Source organism: Telmatherina bonti (assembly GCF_933228915.1).
Source record: "Telmatherina bonti genome assembly, chromosome: 7".
In the NCBI taxonomy this organism is placed as follows: domain Eukaryota; kingdom Metazoa; phylum Chordata; class Actinopteri; order Atheriniformes; family Telmatherinidae; genus Telmatherina; species Telmatherina bonti.
Window position 1 is genome coordinate 3,583,877 of NC_136625.1, and position 21,761 is coordinate 3,605,637.

Genomic DNA, 21,761 nt, shown 5'->3' on the forward strand with positions numbered 1-21,761 from the left:
TTCTTCTGCTGTTTACAAGTCTGATGGTCCACTGCGCCACCTGTAGACCTGGTCCCCTACTACCATACCAGGATCCGGTCTACCACCGGACCTGGTCCCCTACTACCACACCAGGATCCGGTCTACCACCGGACCTGGTCCCCTACTACCACACCCGGATCCGGTCTACCACTGGACCTGGTCCCCTACTACCACACCAGGATCCGGTCTACCACCGGACCTGGTCCCCTACTACCACACCAGGATCCGGTCTACCACCGGACCTGGTCCCGTACTTCCACACCGGGATCCGGTCCCTTACTACCACACCAGGATCCGGTCTACCACCGGACCTGGTCCCCTACTTCCACACCGGGATCCGGTCCCTTACTACCACACCAGGATCCGATCTACCACCAGACCTGGTCCCCTACTACCACACCAGGATCCGGTCTACCACCAGACTGTAGACCAGACTTGGTCCCCTACTACTATACCAGGATCCGGTCTACCTGTCCAGGATCCGGTCTACCACTGGACCTGGTCCCCTACTACCACACCAGGATCCGGTCTACCACCAGACTGTAAACCAGATCTGGTCCCCTACTACCATACCGGGATCCGGTCTACCATCGGACCTGGTCCCCTACTACCACACCAGGATCCGGTCTACCACCAGACTGTAAACCAGATCTGGTCCCCTACTACCATACCGGGATCCGGTCTACCATCGGACCTGGTCCCCTACTACCATACCGGGATCCGGTCTACCATCGGACCTGGTCCCCTACTACCATACCGGGATCTGGTTTACCATCGGACCTGGTCCCCTACTACCATACCGGGATCCGGTCTACCATCGGACCTGGTCCCCTACTACCATACCGGGATCCGGTCTACCACCAGACTGTAAACCAGATCTGGTCCCCTACTACCATACCGGGATCCGGTCTACCATCGGACCTGGTCCCCTACTACCATACCGGGATCCGGTCTACCATCGGACCTGGTCCCCTACTACCATACCGGGATCCGGTTTACCATCGGACCTGGTCCCCTACTACCATGCCGGGATCCGGTTTACCATCGGACCTGGTCCCCTACTGCCATACCGGGATCTGGTCTACCACCAGACGGTAGACCAGACTTGGTCCCCTACTACTATACCAGGATCCGGTCTACCTGTCCAGGATCCGGTCTACCACTGGACCTGGTCCCCTACTACCACACCAGGATCCGGTCTACCACCAGACTGTAAACCAGATCTGGTCCCCTACTACCATACCGGGATCCGGTCTACCATCGGACCTGGTCCCCTACTACCATACCGGGATCCGGTCTACCATCGGACCTGGTCCCCTACTACCATACCGGGATCCGGTTTACCATCGGACCTGGTCCCCTACTACCATACCGGGATCCGGTTTACCATCGGACCTGGTCCCCTATTACCATACCGGGATCTGGTCTACCACCAGACTGTAGACCAGACCTGGTCCCCTACTACCACACCAGGATCCAGTCTACCACCGGACCTGGTCCCCTACTACCATACCGGGATCTGGGCTACCACCACACCTGGTCCCCTACTACCATACCTGGATCCGGTCTACCACCGGACCTGGTCCCCTACTACCACACCAGGATCCGGTCTACCAACAGACTGTAGACCAGACCTGGTCCCCTACTACCATACCAGGATCCTGTCTACCACCGGACCTGGTCCTCCTGACACCAGGATCCGGTCTACCACCAGACTGTAAACCAGATCTGGTCCCCTACTACCATACCGGGATCCGGTCTACCATCGGACCTGGTCCCCTACTACCATACCGGGATCCGGTCTACCATCGGACCTGGTCCCCTACTACCATACCGGGATCCGGACTACCATCAGACCTGTTCCCCTATTACCATACCGGGATCTGGTCTACCACCAGACTGTAGACCAGACCTGGTCCCCTACTACCACACCAGGATCCAGTCTACCACCGGACCTGGTCCCCTACTACCATACCGGGATCCGGTTTACCATCGGACCTGGTCCCCTACTACCATGCCGGGATCCGGACTACCATCAGACCTGTTCCCCTATTACCATACCGGGATCTGGTCTACCACCAGACTGTAGACCAGACCTGGTCCCCTACTACCACACCAGGATCCAGTCTACCACCGGACCTGGTCCCCTACTACCATACCTGGATCCGGTCTACCACCGGACCTGGTCCCCTACTACCACACCAGGATCTGGTCTACCAACAGACTGTAGACCAGACCTGGTCCCCTACTATCATACCAGGATCCGGTCTACCACCGGACCTGGTCCTCCTGACACCAGGATCCGGTCTACCACCAGACTGTAGACCAGACCTGGTCCCCTACTACCACACCAGGATCCGGTCTACCACCAGACTGTAGACCAGACCTGGTCCCCTACTACCATACCAGGATCCAGTCTACCACCAGACCTGGTCCTCCTGACACCAGGATCCGGTCTACCACCAGACCTGGTCCTCCTGACAGCAGGATCCGGTCTACCAACAGACCTGGTCCTCCTGACACCAGGATCCGGTCTACCACCAGACCTGGTCCTCCTGACACCAGGATCCGGTCTACCACCAGACCTGGTCCTCCTGACACCAGGATCCGGTCTACCAACAGACCTGGTCCTCCTGACACCAGGATCCGGTCTACCACCAAACAGGTGATAATCCAGGTTGGTGCAGTGAGTGTTGGTCCCCGGAGACCCGCCAGGTGTCGCTGTTTGAGCGGCCGCGCTGCTCCAGGTGCATGCCGGGTACACCAGGATGGCGGACTGTGTGGAGGAATGAAGCGGCTGACCGCTGACTGTCTCCCCGCTGAACACCAACTTCCTGCGGCATGAGGTGTTTCCCAGAAAACAGCTGCCGACTTCACCGAGCAATGAGGTAACCTTGGCAAAACTTTCAGGCGCGTGACAGGTTCGGAGGGTGCGTTAGGTCGGGTTACTGCCCGGCGAGCAGCCCGGTGATCGGCTCGCTCTGCGGGGAGAAGGGCAGCGAGCAGCCCGGTGATCGGCTCGCTCTGCGGGGAGAAGGGCAGCGAGCAGCCCGGTGATCGGCTCGCTCTGCGGGGAGAAGGGCAGGATGAAGGCTGCTGACTGGCTTAGCTCACTGCTGTCAGGTAGCGTGTTAGCTTCACTGTGAAACGTCATTTTTTACCTGACGTCACCTTGTCCACATGACGTCAGCGGCGACGTAACTGCGTCAGCGCTGACGCCACAGACTGAAGTTTTAACGGGCCAATCAGTGCTCGCTAACATTAGCCTGTGGACCGGGGTGACCTGACAGGTGAGGGGTCAGCGCTGATGGTAAGCTCCCAGCCGGATCACTGCCCCCCTCCCGGAGTTTTAGTCTCCAACAGAAGGCTCCATGTGGACATTATAGGACAGGTGTCCCTGCCACCCCCCCTCGGTCTGATCAGCTGACTGTGATGTCATCAGGAAGGTGACATCAGTGTCTCCGCTAAGGCAAGAGGTGAAGCTGGTATAAACTGTTTTTTAAGATCATCAGTGACTGTGCTTTACACGGACAGGATGCTGTTGTCATGGTTACCACCTCTGGAATGTCAGCCTCGTCTCAGACATGAAGACTGAGAGCCGAACTGGTCTGATTGGCTGCCTGGACAGTAACGTAGCGTTCCGTTTGTATCGTAGTTTCCATTCCCACCAGTACGAGAACTGGTCTGGGTCAGGTCTTAAAACCAGTTCTCCCTGGGTCTAGGCTTAAACACTTTTCAGTTCATTCCCTGGTTAATGTGTGCACTTTTGGACCCTCCAGAACTTCACTGGTTCTGACATGTCCACCCCCCCCCCCACAGGACTGGAGTGACTGCAGGAGGCCTGGATCTTGGACTATGCTGTGTTGGTCTCCTGGGTGGCGCTTCCTGAGCCGAGCCCCACCCCCCCACCTCAGCACTCAGTCCATCACCATGTACACCACCCGCATCTACAGCGCCGCGGGGGGAGGAGGGGGAGGAGGTGGGGTTAAACAGGGGCGAAGGGCGGGGCTGGCTGTGCTGGACGGCCCCCACCTCCCCCACCACTCGGCGCCACCTCCCCCTACCTACCACCAGTACCAAGGCCGCCCCGACGCCCACCGAGGATCATATTTCCACCATCACTACCACCACCATCCACCGCCCCACCACATGGCCCCGCCCCCCCTGACCCAGAACTACCACACCTCTCTCCCCACCTATGGAAGCGGAGCTCCGGCTGGAGCGCCACCCAGCAGCAGCAAGAAGAAAACGTGGAACTTCATCCATGAGAAGATGAGCTACGACACGTTCTTCACCATGAAGCGTCTGATTGAGCGCTCGCGGCAGCCGGACGAGGTTCTGCGCTGGGTCACCCAGAACCCTGCCAAGATCTCCCACAACCACTACCCCGTCGCCCTCCAGAAGATCGGACAGCTGCTGCAAACCGCGCCCCCAACGCCCCCCGGGGACGACGGCAAAGCGTCCGCAGACAGGGCGTCACCAGGAGACGGGCGTCAGATCCTGGAGCATCAGGATTTCCAGACGCTCTGCGGCGCCATCGTTAGCGACTGCGCTAAGTTTGACAACTTCAGCATCGTCAACTGTCTGTACGCCGTTGCAGCGCTGGGTGAGTCTCTGCACGCCATCCACAAACACGGCCGGTCTGACATCACTCATCAGAGTCTTCCTCATGCTCAGGTCTTCCTAGCGACTCCCAGGTGGTCCAGGTCCTGGAGGCCGAGTCCCAGTCCAGACTGAACCAGTTCAACCAGAAGGATGTTTCCATGGTGTTCAGTTCCAGCATGAAGCTCCACCCCGGCAGCCAGCACCCGCTGACGGAGGCATGCCTGGCGGGTCTGGAGAAGAACCTGGAGAGAGAACGCCACCCACAGACCCTCTTCCTGCTGCTGTCCTACTACCGGCTCAAGTGGCGTTCGCTGCAGAAACCAGAACCATCTGCAGGAACCGAAACCACGTCTCCCAACCCGGAACAGCTGCTTGCTAACAGGTAGGGATAGATACCACCTGACCATGTCTCAGACCGGGGTTCTACCTGTCTCAGACCGGGTTTGTACCTGTCTCAGACCGGGGTTCTACCTGTCTCAGACCTGGGTTCTACCTGTCTCAGACCGGGGTTCTACCTGTCTCAGATCGGGGTTCTACCTGTCTCAGATCGGGGTTCTATCTGTCTCAGATCGGGGTTCTACCTGTCTCAGACCTGGGTTCTACCTGTCTCAGACCGGGGTTCTACCTGTCTCAGACCGGGGTTCTACCTGTCTCAGACCGGGGTTCTACCTGTCTCAGACCGGGGTTCTACCTGTCTCAGACCGGGGTTCTACCTGTCTCAGATCGGGGTTCTACCTGTCTCAGATCGGGGTTCTATCTGTCTCAGATCGGGGTTCTACCTGTCTCAGACCTGGGTTCTACCTGTCTCAGACCGGGGTTCTACCTGTCTCAGACCGGGGTTCTACCTGTCTCAGACCTGGGTTCTACCTGTCTCAGACCGGGGTTCTATCTGTCTCAGATCGGGGTTCTACCTGTCTCAGACCGGGGTTCTACCTGTCTCAGACCGGGGTTCTACCTGTCTCAGATCGGGGTTCTACCTGTCTCAGATCGGGGTTCTATCTGTCTCAGATCGGGGTTCTACCTGTCTCAGATCGGGGTTCTACCTGTCTCAGACCGGGGTTCTACCTGTCTCAGACCGGGGTTCTACCTGTCTCAGACCGGGGTTCTACCTGTCTCAGACCTGGGTTCTACCTGTCTCAGACCGGGGTTCTACCTGTCTCAGACCGGGGTTCTATCTGTCTCAGACCGGGGTTCTACCTGTCTCAGACCGGGGTTCTACCTGTCTCAGACCGGGGTTCTACCTGTCTCAGACCGGGGTTCTACCTGTCTCAGATCGGAGTTCTACCTGTCTCAGATCGGAGTTCTACCTGTCTCAGACCTGGGTTCTACCTGTCTCAGACCTGGGTTCTACCTGTCTCAGATCGGGGTTCTACCTGTCTCAGACCGGGGTTCTACCTGTCTCAGACCGGGGTTCTACCTGTCTCAGACCGGGGTTCTACCTGTCTCAGACCGGGGTTCTATCTGTCTCAGACCTGGGTTCTACCTGTCTCAGACCGGGGTTCTACCTGTCTCAGACTTGGGTTCTACCTGTCTCAGACTTGGGTTCTACCTGTCTCAGACCTGGGTTCTACCTGTCTCAGACCTGGGTTCTACCTGTCTCAGACCGGGGTTCTACCTGTCTCAGACCGGGGTTCTACCTGTCTCAGACCGGGGTTCTACCTGTCTCAGACCTGGGTTCTACCTGTCTCAGACCGGGGTTCTACCTGTCTCAGACCGGGGTTCTACCTGTCTCAGACCGGGGTTCTACCTGTCTCAGACCGGGGTTCTACCTGTCTCAGACCGGGGTTCTACCTGTCTCAGATCGGGGTTCTACCTGTCTCAGATCGGAGTTCTACCTGTCTCAGACCTGGGTTCTACCTGTCTCAGACCTGGGTTCTACCTGTCTCAGATCGGGGTTCTACCTGTCTCAGACCGGGGTTCTACCTGTCTCAGACCGGGGTTCTACCTGTCTCAGACCGGGGTTCTATCTGTCTCAGACCTGGGTTCTACCTGTCTCAGACCGGGGTTCTACCTGTCTCAGACTTGGGTTCTACCTGTCTCAGACTTGGGTTCTACCTGTCTCAGACCTGGGTTCTACCTGTCTCAGACCTGGGTTCTACCTGTCTCAGATCGGGGTTCTACCTGTCTCAGATCGGGGTCTTATCTGTCTCAGATCGGGGTTCTACCTGTTTCAGACCGGGGTTCTACCTGTCTCAGACCGGGGTTCTACCTGTCTCAGACCGGGGTTCTACCTGTCTCAGATCGGGGTTCTACCTGTTTCAGATCGGGGTTCTACCTGTCTCAGACATGGGTTCTACCTGTCTCAGACCTGGGTTCTACCTGTCTCAGATCGGGGTTCTACCTGTCTCAGATCGGGGTTCTATCTGTCTCAGATCGGGGTTCTACCTGTCTCAGATCGGGGTTCTACCTGTCTCAGACCTGGGTTCTACCTGTCTCAGATCGGGGTTCTACCTGTCTCAGATCGGGGTTCTACCTGTCCCAGATCGGGGTTCTACCTGTCCCAGATCGGGGTTCTACCTGTCCCAGACCTGGGTTCTACCTGTCTCAGATCGGGGTTCTACCTGTCTCAGACCGGGGTTCTACCTGTCTCAGACCGGGGTTCTATCTGTCTCAGACCGGGGTTCTACCTGTCTCAGACCGGGGTTCTACCTGTCTCAGACCGGGGTTCTACCTGTCTCAGACCGGGGTTCTATCTGTCTAAGATCGGGGTTCTACCTGTCTCAGACATGGGTTCTACCTGTCTCAGACCTGGGTTCTACCTGTCTCAGATCGGGGTTCTATCTGTCTCAGATCGGGGTTCTACCTGTCTCAGATCGGGGTTCTACCTGTCTCAGATCGGGGTTCTACCTGTCTCAGCTACTTGTCGGAGCTGGAGGTTCTACTTGTTGGAGCTGGAGGTTCTACCTATGTTAGATGGGGTTCTACGTGTCTCCTGTCTTCAGGAAGATCCTTCGTCTGGTCAAACACACCCTGTCCAGCGTGAGCGGTGTCCGGGACCAGGAGATGGCGCTGCTGGACGAGATGCTAGCGGCGTGCGTCCAGGAGGCAAGCAACAAGAGTTTGGAGCTGATCTTCAGTTCTCACTTGTTCTACCAGAACCGACAGGAGAGGTTCATCAGCAGCCTGGCAGGTGATCCAGCCTGCACCTGTACATCTCCCGCAGTCCAGGTGTGTCACTGTCTCATGTCTGCTGTCCCTGTCTTTTCAGAGGAGTTGCCGAAAAAAGTGGACAGCATCACGCCGTACACCATGGCTCTGATTGCCAAGTATGTCGCCCGCCATCGACTGCGAGAGAGGCGCCTGCTGGACGCCATCGCTGACTTCCTGGTGAAGAAGGCAGAGTTCCTGGACAGTAAGGTGAGCAGCGCTCATCTCGGCCATGTCTCTGAAATGCACCTGTCTGCAGGTGTGTGCTGTGTGTCCTCAGGTGATCCAGAAGCTGGTGTTCCCGTTCAGCAGGATGAGCTACCGTCCGTCCAACGAGCAGCAATTCTTCTCTCGGTTGGAGGAGGTGGTGGAGCTGAAGGCGCTCAGCTCTCCGCTCGCCACCGTCAACATCCTCATGTCCCTGTTCCAGCTGGGTCATTTCCCTGGTCTGGTTCTGCACCGAGTCTTCTCCCCGGCCTTCATCAGCAATGTCACCAGTAGGTACACTGGTTTGATACCACAATAACCAGTTTAACACCGGTGTAATCTGTACGACCAGTTAAACACCAGTATAACGAGGTTTAAGACAAGTATGACCAGTTTAGTACCAGTAACCAGTTTTAACACCAGCTGTCCACAGACAGCCCCTACGCTCTGATCGTTAGACGGTACCTGTCTCTGCTGGACGCCGCCGTAGAACTGGAGTACCGGGACTACACTGGTCCCCGTCTCCAGGACGCCCACAAGGTGCTGATGTTTGACCACGCCCTCACCGCCGATGAGGTCAACCGCAAATACAGGTAACACCGGCATCTGTTCCCTGGCATGACCTGTATATGTTCTGGATGCTGCCAGCACGGTTCTGACTGCTTCTGACTGGAACTAACTGGATGTGACTGGAACTAACTGGATCTGACTGGAACTAACTGGATCTGACTGGTTCTGACTGGAACTAACTGGATCTGACTGGTTCTGACTGGAACTAACTGGATCTGACTGGAACTAACTGGATCTGACTGGAACTAACTGGTTCTGACTGGAACTAACTGGATCTGACTGGAACTAACTGGATCAGACTGGATCAGACTGGTTCTGACTGGAACTAACTGGATCAGACTGGTTCTGACTGGAACTAACTGGATCTGACTGGAACTAACTGGATCTGACTGGAACTAACTGGTTCTGACTGGAACTAACTGGATCTGACTGGATCTGACTGGAACTAACTGGATCTGACTGGAGCTAACTGGATCTGACTGGTTCTGACTGGATCTGACTGGTTCTGACTGGATCTGACTGGTTCTGACTGGAACTAACTGGTTCTGACTGGAACTAACTGGATCTGACTGGTTCTGACTGGAACTAACTGGATCTGACTGGAACTAACTGGTACTGACTGGTTCTAACTGGATCTGACTGGTTCTGACTGGAACTAACTGGATCTGACTGGAACTAACTGGGACTGACTGGAACTAACTGGAACTAACTGGATCTGACTGGTTCTGACTGGTTCTGACTGGATCTGACTGGAACTAACTGGATCTGACTGGAACTAACTGGATCTGACTGGTTCTGACTGGAACTAACTGGATCTGACTGGAACAAAATTGGATCTGACTGGTTCTGACTGGAACTAACTGGATCTGACTGGAACTAACTGGTTCTGACTGGAACTAACTGGATCTGACTGGTTCTGACTGGAACTAACTGGATCTGACTGGTTCTGACTGGAACTAACTGGATCTGACTGGTTCTGACTGGAACTAACTGGATCTGACTGGAACTAACTGGATCTGACTGGTTCTAACTGGATCTGACTGGTTCTGACTGGAACTAACTGGATCTGACTGGTTCTGACTGGATCTGACTGGAACTAACTGGATCTGACTGGTTCTGACTGGAACTAACTGGATCTGACTGGAACTAACTGGATCTGACTGGATCTGACTGGAACTAACTGGATCTGACTGGTTCTGACTGGAACTAACTGGAACTGACTGGATCTGACTGGTTCTGACTGGAACTAACTGGTTCTGACTGGAACTAACTGGATCTGACTGGAACTAACTGGATCTGACTGGAACTAACTGGTACTGACTGGTACTGACTGGTTCTAACTGGAACTGACCGGATCTGACTGGAACTAACTGGATCTGACTGGAACTAACTGGGACTGACTGGTTCTAACTGGATCTGACTGGTTCTGACTGGAACTAACTGGATCTTACTGGTTCTAACTGGAACTAACTGGATCTGACTGGAACTAACTGGGACTGACTGGTTCTAACTGGAACTAACTGGATCTGACTGGTTCTGACTGGATCTGACTGGTTCTGACTGGAACTAACTGGATCTGACTGGTTCTGACTGGAACTAACTGGATCTGACTGGTTCTGACTGGAACTAACTGGATCTGACTGGAACTAACTGGATCTGACTGGTTCTAACTGGATCTGACTGGTTCTGACTGGAACTAACTGGATCTGACTGGTTCTGACTGGATCTGACTGGAACTAACTGGATCTGACTGGTTCTGACTGGAACTAACTGGATCTGACTGGAACTAACTGGATCTGACTGGTTCTGACTGGAACTAACTGGATCTGACTGGTTCTGACTGGAACTAACTGGAACTAACTGGATCTGACTGGAACTGACTGGATCTGACTGGTTCTGACTGGAACTAACTGGTTCTGACTGGAACTAACTGGATCTGACTGGAACTAACTGGATCTGACTGGAACTAACTGGTACTGACTGGTTCTAACTGGAACTGACCGGATCTGACTGGAACTAACTGGATCTGACTGGAACTAACTGGTACTGACTGGTACTGACTGGTTCTAACTGGAACTGACCGGATCTGACTGGAACTAACTGGATCTGACTGGAACTAACTGGGACTGACTGGTTCTAACTGGATCTGACTGGTTCTGACTGGATCTGACTGGAACTAACTGGATCTGACGGGTTCTGACTGGAACTAACTGGATCTGACTGGAACTAACTGGGACTGACTGGTTCTAACTGGAACTAACTGGATCTGACTGGATCTGACTGGAACTAACTGGATCTGACGGGTTCTGACTGGAACTAACTGGATCTGACTGGAACTAACTGGATCTGACTGGAACTAACTGGATCTGACTGGTTCTGACTGGATCTGACTGGTTCTGACTGGATCTGACTGGAACTAACTGGATCTGACTGGAACTAATTGGATCTGACTGGTTCTGACTGGAACTAACTGGATCTGACTGGAACTAACTGGATCTGACTGGAACTAACTGGTTCTGACTGGAACTAACTGGATCTGACTGGAACTAACTGGATCTGACTGGTTCTGACTGGTTCTGACTGGAACTAACTGGATCTGACTGGATCTGACTGGAACTAACTGGATCTGACTGGAGCTAACTGGATCTGACTGGTTCTGACTGGATCTGACTGGTTCTGACTGGAACTAACTGGTTCTGACTGGAACTAACTGGATCTGACTGGAACTAACTGGTTCTGACTGGAACTAACTGGATCTGACTGGTACTGACTGGATCTGACTGGAACTACCTGGATCTGACTGGAACTAACTGGATCTGACTGGTTCTGACTGGAACTAACTGGATCTGACTGGTTCTGACTGGAACTAACTGGTTCTGACTGGAACTAACTGGATCTGACTGGAACTAACTGGATCTGACTGGAACTAACTGGATCTGACTGGAACTAACTGGGACTGACTGGTTCTAACTGGAACTAACTGGATCTGACTGGATCTGACTGGTTCTGACTGGTTCTGACTGGAACTAACTGGTTCTGACTGGAACTAACTGGATCTGACTGGTTCTGACTGGAACTAACTGGATCTGACTGGAACTGACTGGATCTGACTGGTTCTGACTGGAACTAACTGGATCTGACTGGTTCTGACTGGATCTGACTGGAACTAACTGGATCTGACTGGAACTAATTGGATCTGACTGGTTCTGACTGGAACTAACTGAATCTGACTGGAACTAACTGGTACTGACTGGTTCTAACTGGAACTAACTGGATCTGACTGGTTCTGACTGGAACTAACTGGATCTGACTGGAACTAACTGGGACTGACTGGTTCTAACTGGAACTAACTGGATCTGACTGGTTCTGACTGGATCTGACTGGAACTAACTGGATCTGACTGGTTCTGACTGGAACTAACTGGTTCTGACTGGATCTAACTGGATCTAACTGGATCTGACTGGAACTAACTGGATCTGACTGGTTCTGACTGGCACTAACTGGATCTGACTGGATCTGACTGGAACTAACTGGATCTGACTGGTTCTGACTGGAACTAACTGGATCTGACTGGTTCTGACTGGAACTAACTGGAACTAACTGGTTCTGACTGGAACTAACTGGATCTGACTGGTACTGACTGGAACTAACTGGATCTGACTGGTTCTGACTGGAACTAACTGGATCTGACTGGAACTAACTGGTTCTGACTGGAACTAACTGGATCTGACTGGAACTAACTGGAACTGACTGGATCTGACTGGAACTAACTGGTACTGACTGGTTCTAACTGGAACTACATGGATCTGACTGGTTCTGACTGGAACTAACTGGGACTGACTGGTTCTAACTGGATCTGACTGGTTCTGACTGGAACTAACTGGATCTGACTGGTTCTGACTGGAACTAACTGGATCTGACTGGAACTAACTGGAACTAACTGGATCTGACTGGAACTAACTGGATCTGACTGGAACTAACTGGATCTGACTGGAACTAACTGGTTCTAACTGGAACTGACTGGATCTGACTGGAACTACCTGGATCTGACTGGAACTAACTGGATCTGACTGGTTCTGACTGGAACTAACTGGATCTGACTGGAACTAACTGGATCTGACTGGTTCTGACTGGTTCTGACTGGAACTAACTGGATCTGACTGGTTCTGATTGGAACTGACTGGAACTAACTGGTTCTGACTGGAACTAACTGGATCTGACTGGTTCTGACTGGTTCTGACTGGAACTAACTGGATCTGACTGGAACTAACTGGGACTGACTGGTTCTAACTGGAACTAACTGGATCTGACTGGATCTGACTGGAACTAACTGGATCTGACGGGTTCTGACTGGAACTAACTGGATCTGACTGGAACTAACTGGATCTGACTGGAACTAACTGGATCTGACTGGTTCTGACTGGATCTGACTGGTTCTGACTGGATCTGACTGGAACTAACTGGATCTGACTGGAACTAATTGGATCTGACTGGTTCTGACTGGAACTAACTGGATCTGACTGGAACTAACTGGATCTGACTGGAACTAACTGGTTCTGACTGGAACTTACTGGATCTTACTGGAACTAACTGGATCTGACTGGTTCTGACTGGTTCTGACTGGAACTAACTGGATCTGACTGGATCTGACTGGAACTAACTGGATCTGACTGGAGCTAACTGGATCTGACTGGTTCTGACTGGATCTGACTGGTTCTGACTGGAACTAACTGGTTCTGACTGGAACTAACTGGATCTGACTGGAACTAACTGGTTCTGACTGGAACTAACTGGATCTGACTGGTACTGACTGGATCTGACTGGAACTACCTGGATCTGACTGGAACTAACTGGATCTGACTGGTTCTGACTGGAACTAACTGGATCTGACTGGTTCTGACTGGAACTAACTGGTTCTGACTGGAACTAACTGGATCTGACTGGAACTAACTGGATCTGACTGGAACTAACTGGATCTGACTGGAACTAACTGGGACTGACTGGTTCTAACTGGAACTAACTGGATCTGACTGGATCTGACTGGTTCTGACTGGTTCTGACTGGAACTAACTGGTTCTGACTGGAACTAACTGGATCTGACTGGTTCTGACTGGAACTAACTGGATCTGACTGGAACTGACTGGATCTGACTGGATCTGACTGGTTCTGACTGGATCTGACTGGAACTAACTGGATCTGACTGGAACTAATTGGATCTGACTGGTTCTGACTGGAACTAACTGAATCTGACTGGAACTAACTGGTACTGACTGGTTCTAACTGGAACTAACTGGATCTGACTGGTTCTGACTGGAACTAACTGGATCTGACTGGAACTAACTGGGACTGACTGGTTCTAACTGGAACTAACTGGATCTGACTGGTTCTGACTGGATCTGACTGGAACTAACTGGATCTGACTGGTTCTGACTGGAACTAACTGGTTCTGACTGGATCTAACTGGATCTAACTGGATCTGACTGGAACTAACTGGATCTGACTGGTTCTGACTGGCACTAACTGGATCTGACTGGATCTGACTGGAACTAACTGGATCTGACTGGTTCTGACTGGAACTAACTGGATCTGACTGGTTCTGACTGGAACTAACTGGAACTAACTGGTTCTGACTGGAACTAACTGGATCTGACTGGTACTGACTGGAACTAACTGGATCTGACTGGTTCTGACTGGAACTAACTGGATCTGACTGGATCTGACTGGAACTAACTGGTTCTGACTGGAACTAACTGGATCTGACTGGAACTAACTGGAACTGACTGGATCTGACTGGAACTAACTGGTACTGACTGGTTCTAACTGGAACTACATGGATCTGACTGGTTCTGACTGGAACTAACTGGGACTGACTGGTTCTAACTGGATCTGACTGGTTCTGACTGGAACTAACTGGATCTGACTGGTTCTGACTGGAACTAACTGGATCTGACTGGAACTAACTGGAACTAACTGGATCTGACTGGAACTAACTGGTACTGACTGGTACTGACTGGTTCTAACTGGAACTGACTGGATCTGACTGGAACTAACTGGATCTGACTGGAACTAACTGGATCTGACTGGTTCTGACTGGTTCTGACTGGAACTAACTGGATCTGACTGGATCTGACTGGAACTAACTGGATCTGAATGGAGCTAACTGGTTCTGACTGGATCTGACTGGTTCTGACTGGAACTAACTGGTTCTGACTGGAACTAACTGGATCTGACTGGAACTAACTGGATCTGACTGGAACTAACTGGTTCTAACTGGAACTGACTGGATCTGACTGGAACTACCTGGATCTGACTGGAACTAACTGGATCTGACTGGTTCTGACTGGAACTAACTGGATCTGACTGGAACTAACTGGATCTGACTGGTTCTGACTGGTTCTGACTGGAACTAACTGGATCTGACTGGTTCTGATTGGAACTGACTGGAACTAACTGGTTCTGACTGGAACTAACTGGATCTGACTGGTTCTGACTGGTTCTGACTGGAACTAACTGGATCTGACTGGAACTAACTGGGACTGACTGGTTCTAACTGGAACTAACTGGATCTGACTGGATCTGACTGGAACTAACTGGATCTGACGGGTTCTGACTGGAACTAACTGGATCTGACTGGAACTAACTGGATCTGACTGGTTCTGACTGGATCTGACTGGTTCTGACTGGATCTGACTGGAACTAACTGGATCTGACTGGAACTAATTGGATCTGACTGGTTCTGACTGGAACTAACTGGATCTGACTGGAACTAACTGGATCTGACTGGAACTAACTGGTTCTGACTGGAACTAACTGGATCTGACTGGTTCTGACTGGTTCTGACTGGAACTAACTGGATCTGACTGGAACTAACTGGATCTGACTGGAGCTAACTGGATCTGACTGGTTCTGACTGGATCTGACTGGTTCTGACTGGAACTAACTGGTTCTGACTGGAACTAACTGGATCTGACTGGAACTAATTGGATCTGACTGGTTCTGACTGGAACTAACTGGATCTGACTGGAACTAACTGGATCTGACTGGAACTAACTGGTTCTGACTGGAACTTACTGGATCTTACTGGAACTAACTGGATCTGACTGGTTCTGACTGGTTCTGACTGGAACTAACTGGATCTGACTGGATCTGACTGGAACTAACTGGATCTGACTGGAGCTAACTGGATCTGACTGGTTCTGACTGGATCTGACTGGTTCTGACTGGAACTAACTGGTTCTGACTGGAACTAACTGGATCTGACTGGAACTAACTGGTTCTGACTGGAACTAACTGGATCTGACTGGTACTGACTGGATCTGACTGGAACTACCTGGATCTGACTGGAACTAACTGGATCTGACTGGTTCTGACTGGAACTAACTGGATCTGACTGGTTCTGACTGGAACTAACTGGTTCTGACTGGAACTAACTGGATCTGACTGGAACTAACTGGATCTGACTGGAACTAACTGGATCTGACTGGAACTAACTGGGACTGACTGGTTCTAACTGGAACTAACTGGATCTGACTGGATCTGACTGGTTCTGACTGGTTCTGACTGGAACTAACTGGTTCTGACTGGAACTAACTGGATCTGACTGGTTCTGACTGGAACTAACTGGATCTGACTGGAACTGACTGGATCTGACTGGATCTGACTGGTTCTGACTGGATCTGACTGGAACTAACTGGATCTGACTGGAACTAATTGGATCTGACTGGTTCTGACTGGAACTAACTGAATCTGACTGGAACTAACTGGTACTGACTGGTTCTAACTGGAACTAACTGGATCTGACTGGTTCTGACTGGAACTAACTGGATCTGACTGGAACTAACTGGGACTGACTGGTTCTAACTGGAACTAACTGGATCTGACTGGTTCTGACTGGATTTGACTGGAACTAACTGGATCTGACTGGTTCTGACTGGAACTAACTGGTTCTGACTGGATCTAACTGGATCTAACTGGATCTGACTGGAACTAACTGGATCTGACTGGTTCTGACTGGCACTAACTGGATCTGACTGGATCTGACTGGAACTAACTGGATCTGACTGGTTCTGACTGGAACTAACTGGATCTGACTGGTTCTGACTGGAACTAACTGGAACTAACTGGTTCTGACTGGAACTAACTGGATCTGACTGGTACTGACTGGAACTAACTGGATCTGACTGGTTCTGACTGGAACTAACTGGATCTGACTGGATCTGACTGGAACTAACTGGTTCTGACTGGAACTAACTGGATCTGACTGGAACTAACTGGAACTGACTGGATCTGACTGGAACTAACTGGTACTGACTGGTTCTAACTGGAACTACATGGATCTGACTGGTTCTGACTGGAACTAACTGGGACTGACTGGTTCTAACTGGATCTGACTGGTTCTGACTGGAACTAACTGGATCTGACTGGTTCTGACTGGAACTAACTGGATCTGACTGGAACTAACTGGAACTAACTGGATCTGACTGGAACTAACTGGTACTGACTGGTACTGACTGGTTCTAACTGGAACTGACTGGATCTGACTGGAACTAACTGGATCTGACTGGAACTAACTGGATCTGACTGGTTCTGACTGGTTCTGACTGGAACTAACTGGATCTGACTGGATCTGACTGGAACTAACTGGATCTGAATGGAGCTAACTGGTTCTGACTGGATCTGACTGGTTCTGACTGGAACTAACTGGTTCTGACTGGAACTAACTGGATCTGACTGGAACTAACTGGATCTGACTGGAACTAACTGGTTCTAACTGGAACTGACTGGATCTGACTGGAACTACCTGGATCTGACTGGAACTAACTGGATCTGACTGGTTCTGACTGGAACTAACTGGATCTGACTGGAACTAACTGGATCTGACTGGTTCTGACTGGTTCTGACTGGAACTAACTGGATCTGACTGGTTCTGATTGGAACTGACTGGAACTAACTGGTTCTGACTGGAACTAACTGGATCTGACTGGTTCTGACTGGTTCTGACTGGAACTAACTGGATCTGACTGGAACTAACTGGGACTGACTGGTTCTAACTGGAACTAACTGGATCTGACTGGATCTGACTGGAACTAACTGGATCTGACGGGTTCTGACTGGAACTAACTGGATCTGACTGGAACTAACTGGATCTGACTGGTTCTGACTGGATCTGACTGGTTCTGACTGGATCTGACTGGAACTAACTGGATCTGACTGGAACTAATTGGATCTGACTGGTTCTGACTGGAACTAACTGGATCTGACTGGAACTAACTGGATCTGACTGGAACTAACTGGTTCTGACTGGAACTAACTGGATCTGACTGGTTCTGACTGGTTCTGACTGGAACTAACTGGATCTGACTGGAACTAACTGGATCTGACTGGAGCTAACTGGATCTGACTGGTTCTGACTGGATCTGACTGGTTCTGACTGGAACTAACTGGATCTGACTGGTTCTGATTGGAACTGACTGGAACTAACTGGTTCTGACTGGAACTAACTGGATCTGACTGGTTCTGACTGGTTCTGACTGGAACTAACTGGATCTGACTGGAACTAACTGGGACTGACTGGTTCTAACTGGAACTAACTGGATCTGACTGGATCTGACTGGAACTAACTGGATCTGACGGGTTCTGACTGGAACTAACTGGATCTGACTGGAACTAACTGGATCTGACTGGTTCTGACTGGATCTGACTGGTTCTGACTGGATCTGACTGGAACTAACTGGATCTGACTGGAACTAATTGGATCTGACTGGTTCTGACTGGAACTAACTGGATCTGACTGGAACTAACTGGATCTGACTGGAACTAACTGGTTCTGACTGGAACTAACTGGATCTGACTGGTTCTGACTGGTTCTGACTGGAACTAACTGGATCTGACTGGAACTAACTGGATCTGACTGGAGCTAACTGGATCTGACTGGTTCTGACTGGATCTGACTGGTTCTGACTGGAACTAACTGGTTCTGACTGGAACTAACTGGATCTGACTGGAACTAACTGGTTCTGACTGGAACTAACTGGATCTGACTGGTACTGACTGGATCTGACTGGAACTACCTGGATCTGACTGGAACTAACTGGATCTGACTGGTTCTGACTGGATCTGACTGGTTCTGACTGGAACTAACTGGATCTGACTGGAACTAACTGGATCTGACTGGAACTAACTGGGACTGACTGGTTCTAACTGGAACTAACTGGATCTGACTGGATCTGAGTGGTTCTGACTGGTTCTGACTGGAACTAACTGGTTCTGACTGGAACTAACTGGATCTGACTGGTTCTGACTGGAACTAACTGGATCTGACTGGAACTAACTGGATCTGACTGGAACTGACTGGATCTGACTGGTTCTGACTGGAACTAACTGGATCTGACTGGTTCTGACTGGATCTGACTGGAACTAACTGGATCTGACTGGAACTAATTGGATCTGACTGGATCTGACTGGAACTAACTGGTACTGACTGGTTCTAACTGGAACTAACTGGATCTGACTGGTTCTGACTGGAACTAACTGGATCTGACTGGAACTAACTGGGACTGACTGGTTCTAACTGGAACTAACTGGATCTGACTGGTTCTGACTGGATCTGACTGGAACTAACTGGATCTGACTGGTTCTGACTGGATCTAACTGGATCTAACTGGATCTGACTGGAACTAACTGGATCTGACTGGTTCTGACTGGAACTAACTGGATTTGACTGGAACTAACTGGTTCTGACTGGAACTAACTGGATCTGACTGGAACTAACTGGATCTGACTGGTTCTGACTGGAACTAACTGGATCTGACTGGTTCTGACTGGAACTAACTGGATCTGACTGGATCTGACTGGTTCTGACTGGAACTAACTGGTTCTAACTGGAACTAACTGGATCTGACTGGATCTGACTGGAACTAACTGGGACTGACTGGTTCTAACTGGAACTAACTGGAACTGACTGGATCTGACTGGAACTAACTGGAACTAACTGGATCTGACTGGATCTGACTGGATCTGACTGGAACTGACTGGATCTGACTGGTTCTAACTGGAACTAACTGAATCTTACTGGTTCTGACTGGAACTAACTGGATCTGACTGGTTCTGACTGGAACTAACTGGATCTGACTGGTTCTGACTGGAACTAACTGGATCTGACTGGTTCTGACTGGAACTAACTGATCTGACTGGAACTAACTGGATCTGACTGGAACTAACTGGTTCTGACTGGTTCTAACTGGAACTAACTGGATCTGACTGGTTCTGACTGGATCTGACTGGAACTAACTGGAACTAACTGGATCTGACTGGTTCTAACTGGATCTGACTGGAACTAACTGGGACTGACTGGTTCTAACTGGAACTAACTGGATCTGACTGGTTCTGACTGGAACTAACTGGATCTGACTGGAACTGACTGGAACAAACTGGTTCTGACTGGAACTAACTGGATCTGACTGGTTCTGACTGGAACTAACTGGATCTGACTGGAACTAACTGGGACTGACTGGTTCTAACTGGAACTAACTGGAACTAACTGGATCTGACTGGAACTGACTGGATCTGACTGGAACAAACTGGTTCTGACTGGAACTAACTGGATCTGACTGGAACTAACTGGATCTGACTGGAACTAACTGGGACTGACTGGTTCTAACTGGAACTAACTGGATCTGACTGGTTCTGACTGGAACTAACTGGATCTGACTGGAACTAACTGGAACTAACTGGATCTGACTGGTTCTGACTGGAACTGACTGGATCTGACTGGTTCTGACTGGATCTGACTGGTTCTGACTGGATCTGACTGGAACTAACTGGTTCTGACTGGAACTAACTGGATCTGACTGGTTCTGACTGGAACTAACTGGATCTGACTGGTTCTAACTGGAACTAACTGGATCTTACTGGTTCTGACTGGAACTAACTGGATCTGACTGGTTCTGACTGGAACTAACTGGATCTGACTGGTTCTGACTGGAACTAACTGGTTCTGACTGGAACTAACTGGATCTGACTGGTTCTGACTGGAACTAACTGGAACTAACTGGTTCTGACTGGAACTAACTGGATCTGACTGGAACTAACTGGATCTGACTGGAACTAACTGGGACTAACTGGATCTGACTGGATCTGACTGGTTCTGACTGGTTCTAACTGGAACTAACTGGATCTGACTGGTTCTGACTGGAACTAACTGGATTTGACTGGATCTGACTGGATCTGACTGGAACAAACTGGTTCTGACTGGAACTAACTGGATCTGACTGGTTCTGACTGGAACTAACTGGATCTGACTGGTACTGACTGGTTCTAACTGGAACTGACTGGAACTAACTGGATCTAATTGGAACTAACTGGGACTGACTGGTTCTAACTGGAACTAACTGGATCTGACTGGTTCTGACTGGATCTGACTGGAACTAACTGGATCTGACTGGTTCTGACTGGAACTAACTGGATCTGACTGGTTCTGACTGGAACTAACTGGATCTGACTGGTTCTGACTGGAACTAACTTGATCTGACTGGAACTAACTGGATCTGACTGGTTCTGACTGGAACTAACTGGATCTGACTGGTTCTGACTGGAACTAACTGGATCTGACTGGAACTAACTGGATCTGACTGGTTCTGACTGGAACTAACTGGATCTGACTGGTTCTGACTGGAACTAACTGGATCTGACTGGTTCTGACTGGAACTAACTGGATCTGACTGGAACTAACTGGATCTGACTGGTTCTGACTGGAACTAACTGGATCTGACTGGTTCTGACTGGAACTAACTGGGACTGACTGGTTCTAACTGGAACTAACCGGATCTGACTGGTTCTGACTGGATCTGACTGGAACTAACTGGATCTGACTGGTTCTGACTGGAAGTAACTGGATCTGACTGGTTCTAACTGGAACTAACTGGATCTGACTGGTTCTGACTGGATCTGACTGGTTCTGACTGGAACTAACTGGTTCTGACTGGAACTAACTGGATCTGACTGGTTCTGATTGGAACTAACTGGAACTAACTGGATCTGACTGGTTCTGACTGGAACTAACTGGGACTGACTGGTTCTAACTGGAACTAACCGGATCTGACTGGTTCTGACTGGATCTGACTGGTTCTAACTGGATCTGACTGGTTCTGACTGGATCTGACTGGTTCTGACTGGATCTGACTGGTTCTGACTGGAACTAACTGGATCTGACT

At 50.7% G+C, this 21,761-nt stretch overlaps 1 protein-coding gene across 1 annotated transcript in view; it reads left to right on the plus strand.

The window, feature by feature from the left end:
• The first annotated feature begins 2,782 nt into the window (after nucleotides 1-2,782).
• Nucleotides 2,783-21,761, plus strand: part of fastk (Fas-activated serine/threonine kinase) — a 74,808-nt gene continuing 55,829 nt past the window's right edge. The window contains exons 1-7 of the mRNA XM_079243603.1: nucleotides 2,783-2,909; nucleotides 3,841-4,627; nucleotides 4,699-5,008; nucleotides 7,569-7,756; nucleotides 7,835-7,983; nucleotides 8,054-8,270; nucleotides 8,414-8,573. Of these exons, the coding sequence (XP_079099729.1) occupies nucleotides 3,877-4,627; nucleotides 4,699-5,008; nucleotides 7,569-7,756; nucleotides 7,835-7,983; nucleotides 8,054-8,270; nucleotides 8,414-8,573 (1,775 nt within the window). The 5' untranslated portion in view covers nucleotides 2,783-2,909; nucleotides 3,841-3,876. The remainder of the gene's footprint in view (nucleotides 2,910-3,840; nucleotides 4,628-4,698; nucleotides 5,009-7,568; nucleotides 7,757-7,834; nucleotides 7,984-8,053; nucleotides 8,271-8,413; nucleotides 8,574-21,761) is intronic.